The 19,582-nt window shown below is 40.4% G+C and overlaps 1 protein-coding gene across 1 annotated transcript in view; it reads left to right on the top strand.

Moving 5' to 3' along the window:
- LEF1 (lymphoid enhancer binding factor 1) overlaps positions 1-19,582 on the top strand; it is a 97,955-nt gene that overhangs the window by 68,930 nt on the left and 9,443 nt on the right. Inside the window, 4 exon segments of the mRNA XM_030564795.1 lie at positions 758-917; positions 5,722-5,829; positions 11,321-11,369; positions 12,011-12,051. Coding sequence (XP_030420655.1) covers positions 758-917; positions 5,722-5,829; positions 11,321-11,369; positions 12,011-12,045 — 352 coding nt within the window. The 3' untranslated portion in view covers positions 12,046-12,051.

The raw sequence follows: 19,582 nt of genomic DNA, 5'->3' as shown, positions 1-19,582 counted from the left end.
TAGCAGATGAACACAAAGGGCTCAAGAAATAAATGGGCAAGGAGACTGACCTACCTTTTCACCTCTAAAGATGTCCTCCAAGCACTGGGGAAACATGCTGGCAGTGTGTGTTTTTTTTCATGGATAAATCAAGTAAAATTTCATTCATCGTCAAGGACTGCCAATCCAACAGTCCTCCCATGAGGACTAAATTCAGTCCTAAGTACAGAACACAGTAGAACCTCATGGTTACGAACACCTCAGGAATGGAGGCTGTTCATAACTCTGAACAAAATGTTGCAGTTGTTCTTTCACAAGTTTGCAACCGAACATTGACTTAATACAGCTTTGAAACTTTGCTAGGCAGAAGAAAAATGCTGTTTTTATCCATTTTAATTTAAATGCAACAAGCACAGAAAGTTTCCTTACCTCGTCAAAACTTTTAGTAAACTTCCCTTTTATTTTTAGTAGCGTAACACAGTACTGTACAGTATTTGCTTTCTTTTCTTTTCTTCGTTTTCCTCCTCCTCCTCCTTCCATCTCCATTTCTGGTTCAAATGAGGCATGTGGTTGACCAGTCAGTTCATAACTCTGGTGTTTGTAACATTGAGATTCTACTGTAAGTTCAAAAGTTGCAAGTAATAGATCAAACATGAGCTCTCAAACTTTACAGTAGCACATCCTTAATTTCAAATTGAAGCTTGAAAATATTCCTCTCAATAACTTTTAGGCTAAGGGTAAATAGATGTTCTGTCTTTTTCCCCCCACCACGTTTTAGGAAGCCTCCGCATGAACAGAGAAAAGAGCAAGAGCGAAAGACCTCACATTAAAAAACCTCTGAATGCTTTATGTTATACATGAAAGAAATGAGAGCAACGTCGTAGCAGAGTGTACTCTGAAAGATGAGCGCAGCTATCAACCAGATTCTTGGCAGAAGGGTATGTACAGTCATATGTACTTACTAGTAATTGGTGTATATAGCCTTTTTAGAGGGTTTAAGGCAAATTTCCTGGCTCTTGATGTGTTGACTAGAATACACATTAACGGTTAGTAGAAGCAAGGATATGCAACTAAAAATTAAAAACTGTCATCTTGGTTTCATGCAGGGGAGTAGCCATATCATCAGACTGCCCCTATCTTTTGACTGCAGCACTCAACATAAAAGTTGTGATTCTGTCTAATGTGTATGTTACCAAGGACTGTCTTAATATTTCCCTAACTCTATCTTGGGAGTAAAAAGCAAGTGGAAAGACTTTTATTAGATTCAGTTGATCTAAAAATAAAATGCATGTTCTAAGTAGAACCACAATCCATCCCTTGGACTTGTCTATACATAAAATGCCACAGCAGCATAGCTGTTGCTTCAGTGTAGACACTACCTATGCTGAGAGGAGGGATGCTCTCATTGTAGATAATCCTCAAGAGCTGGTAGTTAGGTTGACAGGAGGATTCTTTGCTGTCTACACTGGGGCTTAGGTTGGTTTAACTGCATTGTTTGTGATGTGAATTTTTCACATCACTCTGTGATGTAGTTATACCAACCTATCTTCCTATTGTAGACCAGACCTTAGAATTATCCATGCCCAGCATGAGTAAACTAGCCAAGGAGATGTAGTGAAGCTGTGTTGCCTTGGTACACTGCATTTTTACTTTATAAATCAGATCAGAATACGTGCAAGGAACATGATTAAAAAGCCCCTCTCTCTCTTCCTTCTGTGCAAGTTCTGAGACTGCCAATAAGATCAGTTTTTCTCTCTCTTCTGGGGCTTCTTTAGTTTGACCTGTGCTTGCCAGCTACTTAAAGCCCTTGGCTTTTAAAACGGTTTGGTGTCAATGTGATTATGGTTCTGTTCGTAAAGTATATTGTAGAGTTTGCTTTCTGGCTCCAGTAAAACATGCTTTATTTGATTGATTATTCTTATATATAAAAAATAATATACTCACCTTCTCTCCACTAATCATTCTGGCCTTGATGCTCCATTTTGTTTATCTCACAAGTCTCAGAATCTTTTAATCCAGGCTATCACGCTAATCTCACTAATGTACCTCAAGACCTACTTTTAAGGTGTGTCAACAACTTTATGTGGCTTACTTTCTAACTAATCCACCACCACCCCATCTCCCTCAATGAAACAAAACAAACACAAAACGTGTGTGTGTGTGTGTGTGTGTGTGTGTGTGTGTGTGTGTGCGCGCGCGCGCACGCGCCTCTTGAGTGTTTGTAACCTTAGGCCTGGTCTACATTCCAGTTAGGTTGACCCAGCTACATTGTTCAGGGGCCTGAAAAATCCACATCCCTGAGTAACACAGTAAAGCTGATACACCCTGATGTAGACAGTGCTAGGCCAATGGAAAAATTCTTCTGTCAACCTAGCTAGCTCTTCTTGGGGAGGTAGATTACCTGTGCTGATAGGAGAACCCTCCTGTTGGTGTAAATAGTGTCTATGCTGAAGTGCTGCAGCTGCACCACTCTAGTGTGTCAAGTGAAGATGAGCCCTTATTTGCTCTCTCTCCTTCATTCCCTTTCATTGCCTCTTGTCAGTTAGACACAGGGACGTGGTCTCTGCCTCAAAGAGCTTGTATTCTGACACCCTTGCAGGCTTTTGGGCATTCTGATGCTATTGTGAAATGGTGACCTCTTTGACAAATTCCTGGCTGTAAGTGGGATGAGTTCCTATTCTCTGAGCCTCTCTGGAGTCTAGATTTTAAGTTGGCAGAGCTCTGGGATCAGTGAGAACTGCTGACTGTAGTGGATGCAACTGTTAAATATCAAGACATAGATATCTAATTAAAAAAAACCCATGAAAATTGCAGAATCTGACAAAATGCAACTTTATGGGTCTTTCGTGTCTACTCTGTAGTGAAATTAGAATTTATCTATAGATTATGATGGCTCCTAATGCCTGCCTATGTTGTTGTTTTTTTTTAAAGCATCAGATAATGTAATAGGGCATTGTTTTATGCCCATAAGTCAGGAAATGCAGCCTTAAGGCTGCAAATCTAGGCTATCATTCTAGCCTTACTAGCATCGTTATACCTGCCCTCTCAACACCCCCCATCACACTTGGCATAACTTTGTGAATGATGGTCTCTGTGCCAGCTCCAATGTGCATTCTGAACTCTGAATTCTCTTGCTTTCCTGAGTTCTTTTTTTAGACCCTGAATTGAAATCCTTGTATATAGAAGTAGTCAATGAAACCTTAATTTGAACATGTGTAGCACACTTTCAAGAGATGTGATATGGGAGAACATCTCCTTTATCCAAAGGGGCCTCTGCACTTGTACAAGTAAATCTTCTGTAAGATTTTGAAGTCCAGGCTTTGCTGGATAGTCCAGGAGTCTGAACGATAAAGCCAGTGAGAAATGAAACTCCTGCTGCTCAGCCACATCAGAAACAGTTGCATGACCTTTAGGAACCAGTGACCCCAGAAAATAAAATGGAATTCCTCTTGCCACTGCACTTTCATCTGCTCATGTTACATGTAAACTTCCTACTAAGTTTTGAATGGAAAGGTGAGCTCCCTTTATTAGATGTTTTTGTTTTCATGGTCGTAAGGCAGCTATAGCCAATGCATCATTTTGCTATGAACAGCATAATCTTCCCAAAAACATGTCTATCTTATCTGAAACACTTTTCTAAGCATTTTCACTTTCCGTGCATTGGAGCAGAAATGTCTAAACTTGCAGCTAGTTGAGGTACTCAGACCTTTCTAGTTAGCCTCATCTTTCTATGAAAGTTGGCTGCCTTAGCTGTGTCTACCTGCTGCCTGAATGGCGTTCTTTGTGTGGCATTTGTTCCATAGCTGTTACTTTCGTTACTGGCTGTCCCAGATTGACTGACTGCTCAGATGTAAAAGACTAACATTATTTATTCTGGAATAGTTGGTGCTTTTTGGAGAGCATTGAGATACCATGCATTTAGTTTGGTAGAAAGCCATCAATAGGCTATATTGTTATGCTTTCAGCAACATCTTGGAACTTGCCAAGTTAAAACCAAACCTTTTACTGTGCATCTTTGACATAAGTGTCAAAAAGACATTAAAAGGACGCTCCTGAGCCGAAATCCTCGTCTTTTGTTAAAAGTAGTTTAGTTTCAGTTGGGCACTCCTGCTTCTGAGTCTCCCTGCTAGTTCGTCACGTTGTCATTTTTAAAAACAACTCTTCCACGTTATGTGAAGAATCCAAACAAACAAGGGAAATGGCTCTTCTGGGGAAAACCACAAATTTGACTCTGCACAAGTTTAAAAAGTTATCTAAACTCTTTAGTTCTGAAGTTGAAAAAGGTCAGACATTGACCCCTGTTATCTGGCAGTGCCCCGCCAACTATGCAGGTTAGTTTTTAAAAGTGGGTAATAACAAAGCATCGCTTTTTTTTGGCCATTGGAAATTCATTAATGAAGCTAGGAAGATGGAAAGGAGGAATGTCCTTGTTCCAGTATTTTTAGAAACGTTTCTCTGCACCCAGGAGCCAGCAAAAGACTGGTTTAATGTTTGCAGGGGGACAGGTCACAGTCAGAGCTGAAGATGCTGCTGCTGCAATGTGGAATTGATGGTTCCAAGGATATGCTTCAGCTATCTGGTTGCCTTACTGGTGCAAACTTGCAAAAGTTAATTTTCTATATTACCATAATGCCTAGGAGTCCCAATCATGGAACAGGATCCCACAGTGCTAGGCACTGTACAGATACCAAACAAAAAGTCCCTTCCCCAAATAGCTTCTGACGTTCTTTCTGTAACTTCATTTACCAGCCTTCATGTTAGAGTCGAGCCTATAGGAATATGGATATATTAGTTGTTTTTAAACCTAAGACAGGAGGCTCTCTTGTATTTGAGCCTTACTTAGGCTGTCTCTCCACTGTGGAGAAAGTGCTGGCATAGCTATGCCGGCCTTCCCCTGTACTGTAGACATATGTGCTGTATACTTTATGGGAGGTTTTTTCCATAAATTTAGAAACATGACCCACATTTTCCCGTTGACACAGCTGTGCCTATATTGAGGGTTCGGTTGACATAGCTGTGTCTGTCAGGAGTGTGACTTGCCATGAACAACGTAGCTACGGCAACCTAATGTCTAAGTGTAGACCAAGACTTAGGCCTAGTCTTAACTCTTAAAAAAAAACAAAAACAAAAAAACAAACCCAGTCTAGGTACGTCACTTGGGGCTGTGAAAAAAATTTGCCCCAAGTGCTGGGGTTAGGTTGACCTAATCCCTGGAGTAGATGCAGCAAGGTTGATGGGAAAAATTCTTCCATTGACCTAGCTACTTCCTTTTGAGAGACATTAACTACACTGATGGAAAAACCCCTTTTGTCGATTGTAGGAAGCATCTACAGTATGGTGCTATGGCTGCACAGTTTCACTGCTGTAGTGTAAGACATACCTTTAATGTTGCATTCAAAATGTGAAATGGAGAAGGCTGTGTAAAGGCAAATTTGTTTTATTATCAGTACTGTCGGCTTCTCACGTGACGATGGACAATCATGGCTTCTTGAATAGATTATATGGAGAATCCTCTAGTTAGCATAAACAAATTTTGTCTTGCTGTAGGCAGCTGGCATTTATATTGCTTACAAATGTTCAAATGGTTGGGTAGGAAATGCTAGAGCTCATGATCAGTAATGAATTTCTTCTCCACTTGCAGGGGGGAAAGACCAAAAAAGGGTCACAGAAACATTTGTTCATGAGACACATTGCTCGAGTGTGATGTATTTCCTAGTTTAACACTGTTTGTTTTATTTCCAGTGGCATGCTCTCTCCCGTGAAGAACAAGCTAAATATTATGAACTAGCTCGGAAAGAAAGGCAGCTACACATGCAGCTTTACCCAGGCTGGTCTGCAAGAGATAACTATGTAAGTCATTCACTTGATGGATATTTTCGACTAGTGTTTCCTAACTGATTTTTACTTTAAAAGGCTCTGGGAGGTGGGGTGGTAAAGGGTCATAAAAAATTCCCCTTGTATTTACTTTTCTTTAAGGAAATCTGCTAGCAGTTGCATTAGTGCTTCTTGTGTCATAATTACAAATTAGTGTAGAACTGTGTGGGTGGAGTAGATAAGAAGCAAAGGGAGTTTGGTCACCTTAAGTCCCTGAGGCTTCTCTGAAAATCCTAGCCTAAAATGACAATACATATAGATGTGTAAAAGTTTTGGTCTTCACTTTAAACATCCAAGTTTGGAAAACTTTGTAGCCTAATACTTTCTGAGTGATGCATGAGCATGATGCCTCATGTTTTTCTGAAAGAGGAAACTCAAAGTTCAACATGTAGAATTAGTGAATTAAGATTTTCCTCCCTTAAGATTATCATGTGGCCTATACAATTTATTATATTACTACGTATAGCTCTGTGAAAGCCACTCTTTTCAAATTTCACGTGCTGTTTTCCATTTGGTCTGGCCTATTGCTATCCAAAAATCTTCTTTTGAGAGAACTTCCACAGAATGGACACTTTTATAGGAGAACATAAAAATCAGTGTGTTTGCGGAAAAGTGATCTTTATCTCAAATCTTAAAATTTCCCATTTCTCCAAAAATCCTAAATTACTTTGAAATACCAAATCAAGTTGTGAATAAAGTTTTCAGCATGACGCCACCCGGAGTAAGATCCAAAGTAAGGAAAAGACTTATTTACAGTGTTTGCTGGGATGTTCCTTCATTGTACATGTAATTGTAAGAGATTTATGAACGGAAGGAAAATGCAGTTGGCTAAAATCTGGCCCTTGCTCATGCTGCATTCTGGAGTGAATATTCAAAGCTGTGGAGAGAATTTAGCCTTGAGAGAGCCAAGCAATTAAATATCAGTCTGCTGCTCTGAAAGTGTAGCCTTTTGAATCTACTGTTATACCTCATGAAGACATATCCAAACTGATCTATTGCCCATTGATTGCTGAAAAGGAGGCTCCAAACTTAATTTCATAATGTCTGTGCTTGTAACTACTTTAACAGGTCAAAATGTGACCTGGGCAAATGTGACCTGGTCAAAACATGAAGCTTGTGGTTCTGTAGGAAGCAGCATCCTAGCCACTGACTTGGGAGAGCAGGGTTTAATTTCTGCCTCTGCAATCTGTGATCTTGGTCACTTAGAGAATGCACTTTTATTACACTATCTTACAGGTGTTGGAGAATAAATATTCTAATCATTGTGTGATGCTCTGATCCTGGAGCTAAATAAAGCTGCCTTTTTAATCGTTTTGGAGCACTGAAGCCTATTTGTGAATTCAGGTTGAATTTGACTCAGATTTTTAACAAGAAAAAAGAAGAATTTCAAAAGAAAAAATGTTTTGTTTAGACTTTTGTGTCTCTAAACATTGGCCACATTTGAATTTGAAATCTTCATATAAATAAATAAAAACCCACACAGGCTGAAAAACACCAGAAAATAGCAGAATCAAAACAAAGCACTCCGGATGTTCTGAGTCAACTGAAAACAAATACCTAAAAGAGCCCATGGTAGCTACAGTTTTCATTATAAACCGTTTTTCTTTGAGTTAACTCACTAAATAAACCCTGAGTGGGGGTGAGGGTGTGGGGGGAATTCTTAGCAGTGAGGGTGTTAGTCAGTCAAGTGGTTTCAGGGCTATTTTTCTTACCAAAAAAATTGGCTGTTCCCACCTGACTCCATGCCCAGCTATGTTAGCGCACACTATTACTTCTTGTAAGCCCTGTCTATGGTAAGAGATTGACCTGTTCCACCTATTAATAGACTCTTCTGTGCCACCCATCAACATGGTATTTGTGCACCTCACCACAGAGCTTTCCTCTTACGGAATATTCCAAGTTGCAGCTGCATCGGGCTCCCTGTTCTGTTGCATGGCCAGCCCAGCAATACTCCATAGATGAACCAGAGAGCTAGGCAATATCTGTAACAGTGCCTTGGGTAGGAGAACCCGCACCCTGTGTGAGGAAATGCTGGCAATAACCTATATAGGGGAGACCATAGGGAAATTGGGTTTGATGTCTATCCAGTGCAGCACCTCCAGATCAATGATTTGTTGGCATTATTTTCAAGCCCAAATCAGAGCATGCTGCTAGCCATTACATTCTGACAGTGAGGAAGAAGTGGTATTTTGAGACCATTGGGTATTTTTGATGTTGCAAATAAGGGCACTCCTGTTTTTGGTGTCACCAACTGTTTTGTTTAGTACTGTCACACACTTCTCTGGGTGCATGTGTATGATGGACACAAGGTTGCAGTACCTTTTTCCTCTTAGAAGAATACAGTTCTGTGTCACAGAGGTGATGAGCATAACAGCCCAGCAGAGAGCAGTTTGACTTAAAATAAATTGCTTCAACAGTGATTCACTTTTTTAAAATGCTCACTTTGCCTGGTTATGTTTGAATTGGACTTTAGACTGGTCAATATACATCTAGTACATGAGGTATAAATACCCTTGGATGTTACTATGTTTTGGGGCTATTAATGTATACAACGTCTCTTCCCCTCCCTCCCCCACTCCATGTGATGCTTTTGTTTTATTCGGGCTCTCTCTGAAATCTCATGAGAAGGAACATTTCCTAAGTGCATTGTTGTTTAAGGTGACAAGATCCTTGGCAAAAAAAAATTTCTCATGGTATTCTTGAAAAGACATTGTATTGGGATCCTCATCAGTAAAGAGGGGGAAATTGCTAGCAAAACTACTTCTGTCATTTGATAACACCATTTGCGAGAGACCAAGAAAATAATGTTAATGTAGCAATGTCTGAGCTGTCAGAATTTAATATCCTTTTTTGGGGGAATGCTGACAACTAACTTTTCCCGGATTTCCTGATTTAATTTCAAATAGTTTTCATCTGTCTTAATACTCCAGTGTATTCATAACTTCACCTCAGATGGCAGGGTCAAACAAAAAAAGGTCTTGCTCTCCTGATATTCTCAGACTGCATGTTGCATCATGACAGCTGCTCTGTAAAGAGGCACTCTCTCTAGAGATCTAGATGGCACAGGTGCTGATGTGCTTTCAGAGCCCTTGACATTTGGTTTTGCTCACAAGTTAAGTGTTTGGTCTTGATCTAGCTTCTGAAAGCTGATTCAGATCCAGTTATCTGGTGCTATTGGCGCTCTGCTGAGGACAGTCAAGGAGGTGAACATGAGGAGTGATGCAGGCCAGGATTGGCAGAGTGCTGAGTGGAAACTGGCATAATGTTTGGAAATAGACCCTTAACAAATACTAGCTGGGTCAGATCACAGACTTACTCTTCCTCATCATCCCAATGAAGCTTAGAAGACCAGAGTTTTGATAGCAATGTAGGGCAGGAAAGAATCGCCACTGAAGGATGTAGAGATGGCAGTTAGAATGGGCGAAGGCCAACAGAAGCTAAAATTGTGGGCCTTGTTAAAAACTGAAGCTTTGTAAAGATCACAGATGAGGTCCTGCCCTCTTTCATATATGAAGAGGGAAACGGTTAACTCCTGACACATTCTTTTACTATGTGAGTTGGCATGACTGCTAGGTGGCCACATAAGTGCTCATATAGTGTTAAAGCAAGGCAGGAGTTCTGGTCACATCTAAAGCCTTTATGGCCTATCCTTAACGGTTCTGTTGCATTCAGTGGCTAAAAAATTGTTGTGATCCTGGGCAAATAATCTAACATTTTGTGCCTTTGTTTACATATGTGAAGTAGATATCCCTACCACGTGTGCTTGGAATTTAGTGTCTGCAAAAGTGCTTTGAGATACTTGAATGAGTGATCTGATACAAATCAGGAGTTGTTCACCAGTCCTTTTGGCTGACCACTTTACTTATTAACATGAGTTTTACACTCCCACTCATCAGCAAAAAAAGCAAACATGATTCTGGGATGCATTAACAGGTGTGTTGTAAACAAGACACGAGAAGTCATTCTTCCGCTTTACTCTGCGCTGGTTAGGCCTCAACTGGAGTATTGTGTCCAGTTCTGGGCACCGCATTTCAAGAAAAGATGTGGAGAAATGGAGAGGGTCCAGAGAAGAGCAACAAGAATGATTAAAGTCTTGAGAACATGACCTATGAAGGAAGGCTGAAGGAATGGGTTTGTTTAGTTTGGAAAAGAGAAGACTGAGAGGGGACCTGATATCAGTTTTCAGGTATCTAAAAGGGTGTCATCAGGAGGAGGGAGAAAACTTGTTCACCTTAGCCTCCAGTGATAGAACAAGAAGCAATGGGCTTAAACTGCAGCAAGGGAGATTTAGGTTGGACATTAGGAAAAAGTTCCTAACTGTCGGTAGTTAAACACTGGAATAGATTGCCTAGGGAAGTTGTGGAATCTCCATCGCTGGAGATTATTTAAGAGTTAGGTTAGATAAATGTCTATTAGGGATGGTTTAGACAGTATTTGGTCCTGCCATGAGGGCAGGGGACTGGACTCGATGACCTCTCGAGGTCCCTTCCAGTCCTAGAGTCTATGAGTCTATGAGTCTATGAGTAATATGGTAAACAAAACTACATTTGAACTCAATATATTCCAAGCAAGTTTCTGGTATTCTATAGTTGATTTTAAAAATGTCTTAGGCCTGGTCTACACTAAAAAGTTAGGTCGACTCCATTACATTGCTCTGGGGTGTAAAAATCCATACCCCTGAGCAATGTAGTTAAGCCGACCGCCCCTCCCTCAGTTAATACCACATCTTGGCTCTTTGAGCTATTGTTTCAGGCTCTTTGCAAACTCAGAGACCATGCTGCATGGATTTTATACTTGGTTCATGGTTTTTAAAAGGTTACCTTTGTGAGCACAAGGGCTAACAATTTTTTAATGAAATCTGCTCTAAGGGTGGCTTCTGTGGCAAATTGTTCAGCCTCATGACACACAGGTCCTTGATTTTTACAGTTAACATACTGGAACAAACTTTCCCTGAATGATTTATAACAGGAGGGCAAGTTTAGTTGCCAACTATTTCTGCACCTGGAAAACCCTTCTGTTGGTGTCACATAAGACCATTTCTTTCCTATTAGATTCTAAGATGAAATATGAAGGCATCTTAGGACTGTAAATTATGGCACTCACCTAGTGTTTCTACATCAGCAAGAAAATATTTCTGCTGGTGGTCTACCTGGGACGAAGTAATGCTGGCAAATGCTAGGTGTCTAGAATTGTCACATTTTAAAAAAAACGCATTCTAAGGCCCTTGCACATTTCTCCATAAGCATGAAAAGGGTAAATCTGTGGCTACAGTTGGAACAGCTGGAAGAAAGGTAAGATTGGGTTTTAACTACATTGAAAATGCTATTGCTTCAATGCCACTTTCTCGCAATATCCTCAGATTTGGGGTGTTATGCAAAGAATTCATTTAATGGTTATTGGGTGGAGATGACAAAGGAAAAAAAAATTATATATATAGAGCGGTATGGTAAAATCATCTATCTTCCAGGGGAAGAAAAAGAAGAGGAAGAGAGAGAAGCTACAGGAGTCAACGGCAGGTATGTTGAGAGTGGCTGTCTCTCTTGTTTTTGTTTTTACTTTCCACGTCACATGTGGAATCAATCTCTCTCACACACACACACCACTTACTGTTCCATTTCAGAACACTTTCACTTGTTTCTGATTCACCTCTTCTTATATTTAAAATATTTTATTTTGAATGTGAGTGACTAAACATACATCAAATACGCTTTTTCACTCCTCAGATAGAAACTGAGTGTTTTCACTTTGGATAAACTTATCCATTGCCACCTTGTCTTGTTTTGCTTGTTTATTTCCTTTATGCCCATTTTCCCTATCATACTTAGACAAAGAAAGTGTGTCAGACCTGTGATTATTTTGACACTAAATAATCCTTTCATGTCTCTTTAGTAATCACTGTAGTATTTCCATTGTGTTTTTACATTTTAGTTTTTGTACATTAACAGCTGCCTTATAGGTTGGCTCAAAGCATCAGTGAGGTCTTTCTTTTCCTTGTCCTTGTCCTTGAAAAATATATTTAAAAAAACAACAAAATGGCTGGTATAAGAACCATAAAAAAGAACAAAACAAATTATAACATATTGTGGTATAAAACTTATTTGGAATGTGCAAAAACTCTTCTATGGAAATTTTGTTAAAGAACAACAATCTTCTACAGGTACAGGCCCCAGAATGACAGCTGCCTACATCTGAAGCATGGTAAGAACATCTCTAAAGCTTTGCTGCTAAAATTCAGTTGTGAAAGACAATCTTGTAAAACTACTTAGATTTAATTCTACAATTAAATCTAAATTTAGCACAAATTATAGAAATACCATATCCCAAAAAAACCTTGTTTTGATTATTGATGGTTTTTATACCGGCTATGTATTAGAGATGTACCACTTCCCTGTTCTTATTTACATTTTTCAAACAGACCATACCTCACTGACTAGCTGCAAGTCTGCCTGTGAAGCACAAGGATGGCTTTATTAAGCAATATAAACCCTTCCAGCCAGCACACCACACAATTCATAAAGGGCAGGTTAGAGCTGTGCTTTGTAGCACTGCAATTAACTTGTTGCTGACTTGAAGATGCTGGTTGGCTGGGTGCACTGGTTTGCTTTTCTCAAGTCTTATACTTTAATTGAAATGATTCATAAACACTAACAAAAAGCGAGGTATAAGAAAATAGACTATTTCAGCTATTAAGAATTTTTCTCCTGTGATGATTGGGCTAAGTCCCTGTTTGTTTTTATATTTCAAGGTCTGCTCTCCAGTTTAGAGATTAGAGATTCTTCTCTCCATCTCTGGCAGGTCACTTAGTCCTGGTCTACACTACGAGCTTAGGTTAAATTTAGCAGCATTACATCGATTTAACCCTGCCCCCGTACACACGACAAGGTGTGTGTGTGGTTTGTTTTTTTTTGTTTTTTTACTTAAAGGGATCTTAAAATTGATTTTCTATACTCCTCCCTGATGAGGGATTAGTGCTGAAATTGACCTTGCCGGGTCGAATTTGGGGTAGTGTGGTCGCAATTTGATGGTATTGGTCTCCAGGAGCTGCATTGTGCCAAGGGAGGGTCAACTGAGGACATAGCTTACAGGGAAGTAATCAACAAAGGGGGTGGATTGCATCAAGGAAAAACGCACCCCACTGTCACACAAAATGGCCCCTTGAAGGATTTGAACTCAAACCCTGGGTTTAGCAGGCCAGTACTCAAACCACTGAGCTATTCCTCCCCTATATTCCAGGCAGGACTGAATCTCCATTAAACTTTTCAAGGTGCCCTGACAGACCTCACTGAAACTGTTGTTGGACATTGATTTCACAGAAGGCAGGAGGGGGGAGCAAATGAATACAAACCAAATCTGGTATCTTTCTTCTTTTGATCCACTCCATCTCTCTTATACATCTTAGGCTGGCAGCAGACGGTGCCAGTACGATTGCTAGCCATCATCATCTCCTGGCTACTTGCCAGAAGACAGTGCAGAATGACTGCAGGCAGGACTGAATCTCCAGGAGATGAAACTTAAAAAGAGAATGACCTGGAGTCACTTCCATTATGCCAGGCGTCCTGACCAGACCTTACGAGGGATGCCAGGAGCACTCATGTCTGCCCAGGCGTCCCTGACTGACCTCACCAAGGCTGGTTAAAAGAGCACCCAGGAGGTGATGACGATGGCTACCAATGTAATGCATGATCTGCTGCCAAAAGGCAATGAGCTGCTGCTGTGTAGCAATGCAGTGCCACGTCTGCCAGCACCCAGGAGCCGTACGATGATGGTGAGCTGAGTGGGTTCCATGCTTGCCGTGGGATGGTGTCCGCATGGGTAACTCGGGGGAAAAAAGGCGAGAAATGATTGTTTGCCATTGCTTTCACGGAGGGAGGGCCTGATTACATGTACCCAGAACCACCTGCGACAATGTTTTTGACACATCAAGCTTGGGATCTCAACCCAGAATTCCAATGGGCAGCAAAGACTGCAGCAACTGTGGGATAGCTACCACAGTGCAATGCTCCAGAAGTCGACGCTAGCCTCGGTACTGTGGGCGCACTCTGCCAAGTTAATGGTCTTAAATGGCTGTACACATAATCGACTGTATAAAATTGATTTCTAAAAAATCTACTTCTATAAATTCTGTAATTTTGTAGTGTAGACATACCTTGGTGGGGAGAGACTAAGGGTAACAAAGTCCAACCGATAAATAGAATTAAATGACCTTATGTCGGGGTTTTGGCCCCTAACCCTGAGTCCAGTGGTCCTTCCACTTTCTTGTCTAATGGCTTCCAGTAGTCTTTATATCTTGCATGATGGGGTTTGACACAACCTTCCTTGGTTTGGGGAGAGGAACCCAGATCCCCCACAACCCTCTGGGTTCTGGTCCTGGTCCCAAGGTCTGCTCCCTCCAACTTCTTGCTGTTCCCTGGGTTCTTCCTATCTTGGTCTGTTCCTAGGCCCTCTTGCCCAGCTCCTTTCTGCCTCTGGTAGTGAGCAACACTGCCCAGAGCTTTCCCCCCAGGACATCTGGTTCTTGCTCTTTTATCCACCCGTGTAGTTTCTTAATCTCTCTCCTGACCAATTCAGACTTTCTTTCTCAGGAGAGAACACCAGGGCCTTCTCTCCTGGGCTTCTTTCCTCCTTTGCCCTGAAACCTTCTCTTTATACTAACCACAAAGCTTTTCCGCTACATAATAGCCTTAATTGAGCCTGATGTGCCCTGTAGTTGCTAATTGAGCTCACCAATGCCCCTTAACCCTTTCATTGCCAGTGTGAGGTCTGAACCACATTCCAGGTCCCTTCTCTTTCTCTATTGTTTGTTTCCATGGCTGACTTCACGCTTTGAAAGTAGCCAGTAAAACTGTTATCTATTGGATGTTCAGCTGCTTGTGCTCTACCAGAGGAATACAAGCTAAGCTACCCTAGTATTTCCCCTGTGCTATATGCCACTCAGAATAAAACTCACCACCCTTCTGCATGTTATGCTGTCATGTTGTTCAGTCTAAACTGGGTTGTGTTGAAGAGCTATTTGTTGTTTTTAATAGTGAAATCTAAGGGGTGCAATCTGGTTGAAATGAATGGGGGAAGGGAAATATACAAGTAAATGTAAGGTTGGATGTTTTGCCTTTTATGCAAAATTTCAGAAAATCTGACCCAGACCCTTTCTATAGTAAACCTGACTATTAGAGTCTGCACAGCAAATATTCTGAAGTCAGATTTGTCAAAAGTAAACGTGAATGCCTGAAGTATTAGACTCTGTACCTCCTTCCTTGCAATCGCTAAATACAAGTTTTATGGAGTACTGTGCTAAAATACACACTCTGTACCATGAATAAAAATAGGCTCATTCTTTGTTAGAAACACATCTGCAAGCAACTCCTGTTGCTTATTCACCTGAAATCCTCTTTTCTGAGACCTCACTACTATTTGTAGAAGTCATTTATATAGTGAAAAAGCTCATGACTGCAAGTGGAGGAATAAGAAGCAGGAACAGATTGATGCCTAACCAGCAAAAATCATCTCTACATATCCCTAATGATAAAACAGAAAAAGGAGCCTCTAGTAAATATTTTCAATTGTATTGAAATTGAAAATACTTTGGCAAGGTCCCTTTTTTGCAGATTACATGCATGTAGATCATGTGGAACTAGGTCTACTTTTATTATGCAGGCATACCAGGTAGGATGGTTCTTGCTATTTGCATGGAATCATTTGCCCAATAAGAGAACAGTGGTGGCCCAAGTATTAAAATTGGGAAATACAAACCATGACACTTCTCAGCATGTGAGTAATATCCTACTTGGCTCAACCTTTATCTCCTTGCCACGTTTAATAAAAATGTCATGTACACGGTTTAATTGTGGGCTTTAGAGTTATGATAAAACTGATCTTTTGACTTACTATCCTCACAGGTCGAAATTTATACTCTTTCTGAATTTTTGTAGATGGGCAAATACTTAAGTGGTTAAAATCTCTTAACATGTAAGACTTCGATATATTCCACTCAGTTAAAAGCTCTTGAACATTGGGAAATATTCAGTTTTTCTTGGATTGCTTTGATTCTCAGGACAGATGCCCTGCCTCAAGTGAATTATTTGTGTTTTGGAATATTTTTATGAGCTCTGTCGATAACAAAGAGCACGTTCTTACTAGCTGAAATAGAAGTGAATGAATGTGTTGTGTTTGTGTTTCCCTAACTGGCGTGGGAAGTGTTATAATACCTGTCTCTCTATCCTCATGCAGTTTATAACATGGAATTTGAGAATGGTAGGTATCTTTTTCTCCATTGGAGCTGAGTTGTCTTGTTTGTTCTGTGCAGATAGCTTTTTTTGAATGACACTTGTTGATAAAGTGATTGTGTGTGATTATAAGGGCAGTGCAAATGTGTTCCAGTGAGAGATTCAGAAAACCTAAGTCCCCCCAGACTTAAAATAATGCATGTTTACTTTGAAGGCTAGAGTAGGTATCCTTTCCACACCCAGTCCAGGGTATATTTTTCCTACCATAGGCATCAGTTTTCTTAGTATACTACAGTATCCACAATAGGGTTGTTGCAGTCTGTACTGGCCAGACCTTTCTGAAATCAGTCTCTGGGACTTCCCTGGGGATGAGTGACCATAATGCATTTGGGAGTGCCCTTAAAATGAGATTCACTAAAGGGTCTGAGATCTGAAGATCTTAGGGAAGCAGTGCTAAATTGGCACACCACATACCATCTCTACAAATGTAGGGAGTCCACTGAAGGTCAGAGGGCAAGTGGTTAGGGCTCTGAGAATAAACAGAAATTAGTTGGGAGGGAGCAAAGAGAGAATCCATAGGTCTAAGCAGGGGAGGTCAGCTTGAGACTTCTGTACTAAGGGGAGTGTAGCTGAAAGAAGGATGAGCTGTTGGTGATTTAAAGTTAGTTTTCATTTGAAACCCTGCTTCATGCTCACCTGTCTGCTGCATGAGACTTGGAGATTGGATTCTGACTAAGCTTAATACAGTTGTTTGAAAATGGCATGCTGCAATACTGAGCTCAGTGCTTGGCAATCCAGTGTTTGGAAACTACTCTGTGATCCTCAGATGCATATGGCGGATTTCAAAGCATTGCAGAATTGTCTCCAAACACATGGTGGTGATGGTTGTAAGCAGATATTGCTTAACACAGCATCAGAAATATTGCTTTGTTGGAAAAACACTTTTTCTAGAATCAATCTGAAGGTGCCATATGACTTGACAATGGTAAAGTGGCATTTTGGTGGGGAAGGTGGCTTCAGATCAATGAATTGATAATGAAAGGTCACTCTTGGGGGGGGGGCAGATTGTTACACTGAGGAAATATTTAACTTGACACATACAAGAACCACGACTGGCATATCACTTAATCGTTTGCACCCTGCTATATGTCAAGTTCTCAGCTGGTTAAGGAGTGATAAAGTAATTAGAAATAAAGTTGGGAGAATTAACTATATCTTTATTTGCAGCTTTAGCATTTAGTTCAGCAGCACTCTCAAACATGAGGAGAAATCCTGAATCATTTTTATTTACAATCAAAACATTAATGATTTTTTTTTTTTTTGGTGAGACTTAAGTGGAAGACTGATTTGACTATTTTACTTTTAAATATCTGTTCCCTTACAGAAATATTGGAGCCAAATTCTATTTAAAAAGGGATGAGATTTTGAACGGCTGGTAACTAACGAATCCAAACCAAAATTTATTTCTAAGCAGTAGTGGAAATGCGTGAGACAGTGACAAAAACAATATGAACTAGACCAAGCCCACTGCCATAAATAATACGTAGCAAAGAACTTGGTCAGATGACTGCAGTTGACCAGGTAGTTTCCTGGTCGATGTCATGTAGAAACATAAAGATGAAGTACACATCTTATTGCTTGTCTGGTAAAGCTCTTTAAATTGCTGGTAGATAACGTAAAAAAATAAAAGCAATCTAGTGACAGATTGGAGAGTTCAGTAAGCAGAGTGTGGAGAACATCAGAAATGTGGCCCTGGATGTATTAATGTGTCAGGAGTTGGGAGGGGGAGTAATTCAGGTTTTATTTACTTTAACGCTTATAAATTTTGTGTTTGGTGCACATAGTTATTCTAGTAAAGTGTGTTTGGATATAGGCAAGGTGGCTGGCAGTAAAAGTCTTTTTGAGGTATGAACATTGTGACCCTGAATGTTATCTGGCAGAGGAGCAAGAGAGAGAGTGTCATAAACAGATAGCTAAGGGTTAATGTTCTTTTACCTGTAAAGGGTTAACACAGGTAACCAAACACCTAACCAGAGAACCAATCAGGAAACAAGACTTTTTCAAATCTGGGTGGAGGGAAGTTTTGGGTGTAAGTTCTTTGTTCTTTGTCTTGGGTCTGTGCCCTCTCGGCTCTGAGAATGATTTTTTCTATCTCCAGATTTTCTAATCTTCTGTTTCCAAGTTGTAAGTACAAGGATAGTAAGACAATAGGTTTATATTGTGTTTTGGTTTTTTTTTGTATTTATATGTTTGTAGTTGCTGGAATGTGTTAAATTGTATTCTTTTTGGATAAGGCTGTTTGTTCATTTTTTTCCTTTAAGCAATTGACCCTGTATATTGTCACCTTAATACAGAGACCATTTTATGTCCTTTTTCATTCTTTTTATATAAAGCTTTCTTTTTAAGACCTGTTGGAGTTTTTCTTTAGTGGGGACTCCAGGGAATTGAGTCTGCAGCTCACCAGGGGATTGGTGGGAGGAAGAAGTCAGGGGGAAAAATCTTTGTGTTAGATTTACTAAGCCTGACTTTGCATACCTCTGGGTGAGGGAGAGAGAGGTTAGATCTCTCAGTGCTTGTGTTTCAAGGACTTGAAGCAGGGAGCATGGAATCCCTTTGTTTAGATTCACGGAGCTTGCTTCTGTATATCTCTCCAGGAACCCAGGGAGGGAACACCTGGAGGGGAGGAGGGGGAAGGGAAATGGTTTATTCCCCTTTGTTGTGAGACTCAAGGAATCTGAGTCTTGGGGTCCCCCAGGGAAGGTTTTGGGGAGACCACAGTGAGCTAGGCACTGTAGAATTCCTGGCTGGTGGCAGCAATTACTAGGTCCAAGCTGGTAACTAAGCTTGGAGGTTTTCATGCTAACACCCATATTTTGGACGCTAAGGTCCAGATCTGGGAAGAAATGTTATGACATGGTGTGCAGCGTTGTGGGAAAGATAGAATCCAGAAGCCAGTAGGAATATTTTCTTTTTCTCTGGTAGGGCTTTTATGCAGAGAGAAAGGGTGGTTTTAAACAGAGCCAGAGAGAGATTTTTTTTTCTGCTCTCTTGCAGTTTCTGGCTTGCATATTAAGGAACCATTAAGGATTGACAAAGGGTCTTAGACAATAGCACTCCGATTGAGAGTCAAGTAGCCAGCACAATACACATGCAAATAAAGTGGTTTTTTCTGGTTTACTTTACATTTAAAAGATTAGCTAGAGGGAAAAAAAAGGCACTCTTGCTAGGCTGACCCCAGGAGGCAACAGAAAACCTGCATTTCAGGCAGTAAACACCAGGGGGCGCCTCAGCACTGGCAGAGGAGCAAGAGAGAGTGTACCTAGTATATCTTATCAATACCCTAAGCTATAATGGTGAAAATAATTACCCTGCCAGTTTCCCTTAAAAAAAAAATAGCAATATGACTACTGCAATTAATCTAATTTCTAAGCCTTAAGTGACCAGCAAAGTGCATGGTCTCCTCTGGTGCTTTGATATATAAAGCTTATTTGCATTTTTTAAAAATCTGT

Source organism: Gopherus evgoodei, chromosome 5 (genome assembly GCF_007399415.2).
Source record: "Gopherus evgoodei ecotype Sinaloan lineage chromosome 5, rGopEvg1_v1.p, whole genome shotgun sequence".
NCBI lineage: Eukaryota > Metazoa > Chordata > Testudines > Testudinidae > Gopherus > Gopherus evgoodei.
This window is presented reverse-complemented; position numbering and strand designations above follow the sequence as displayed.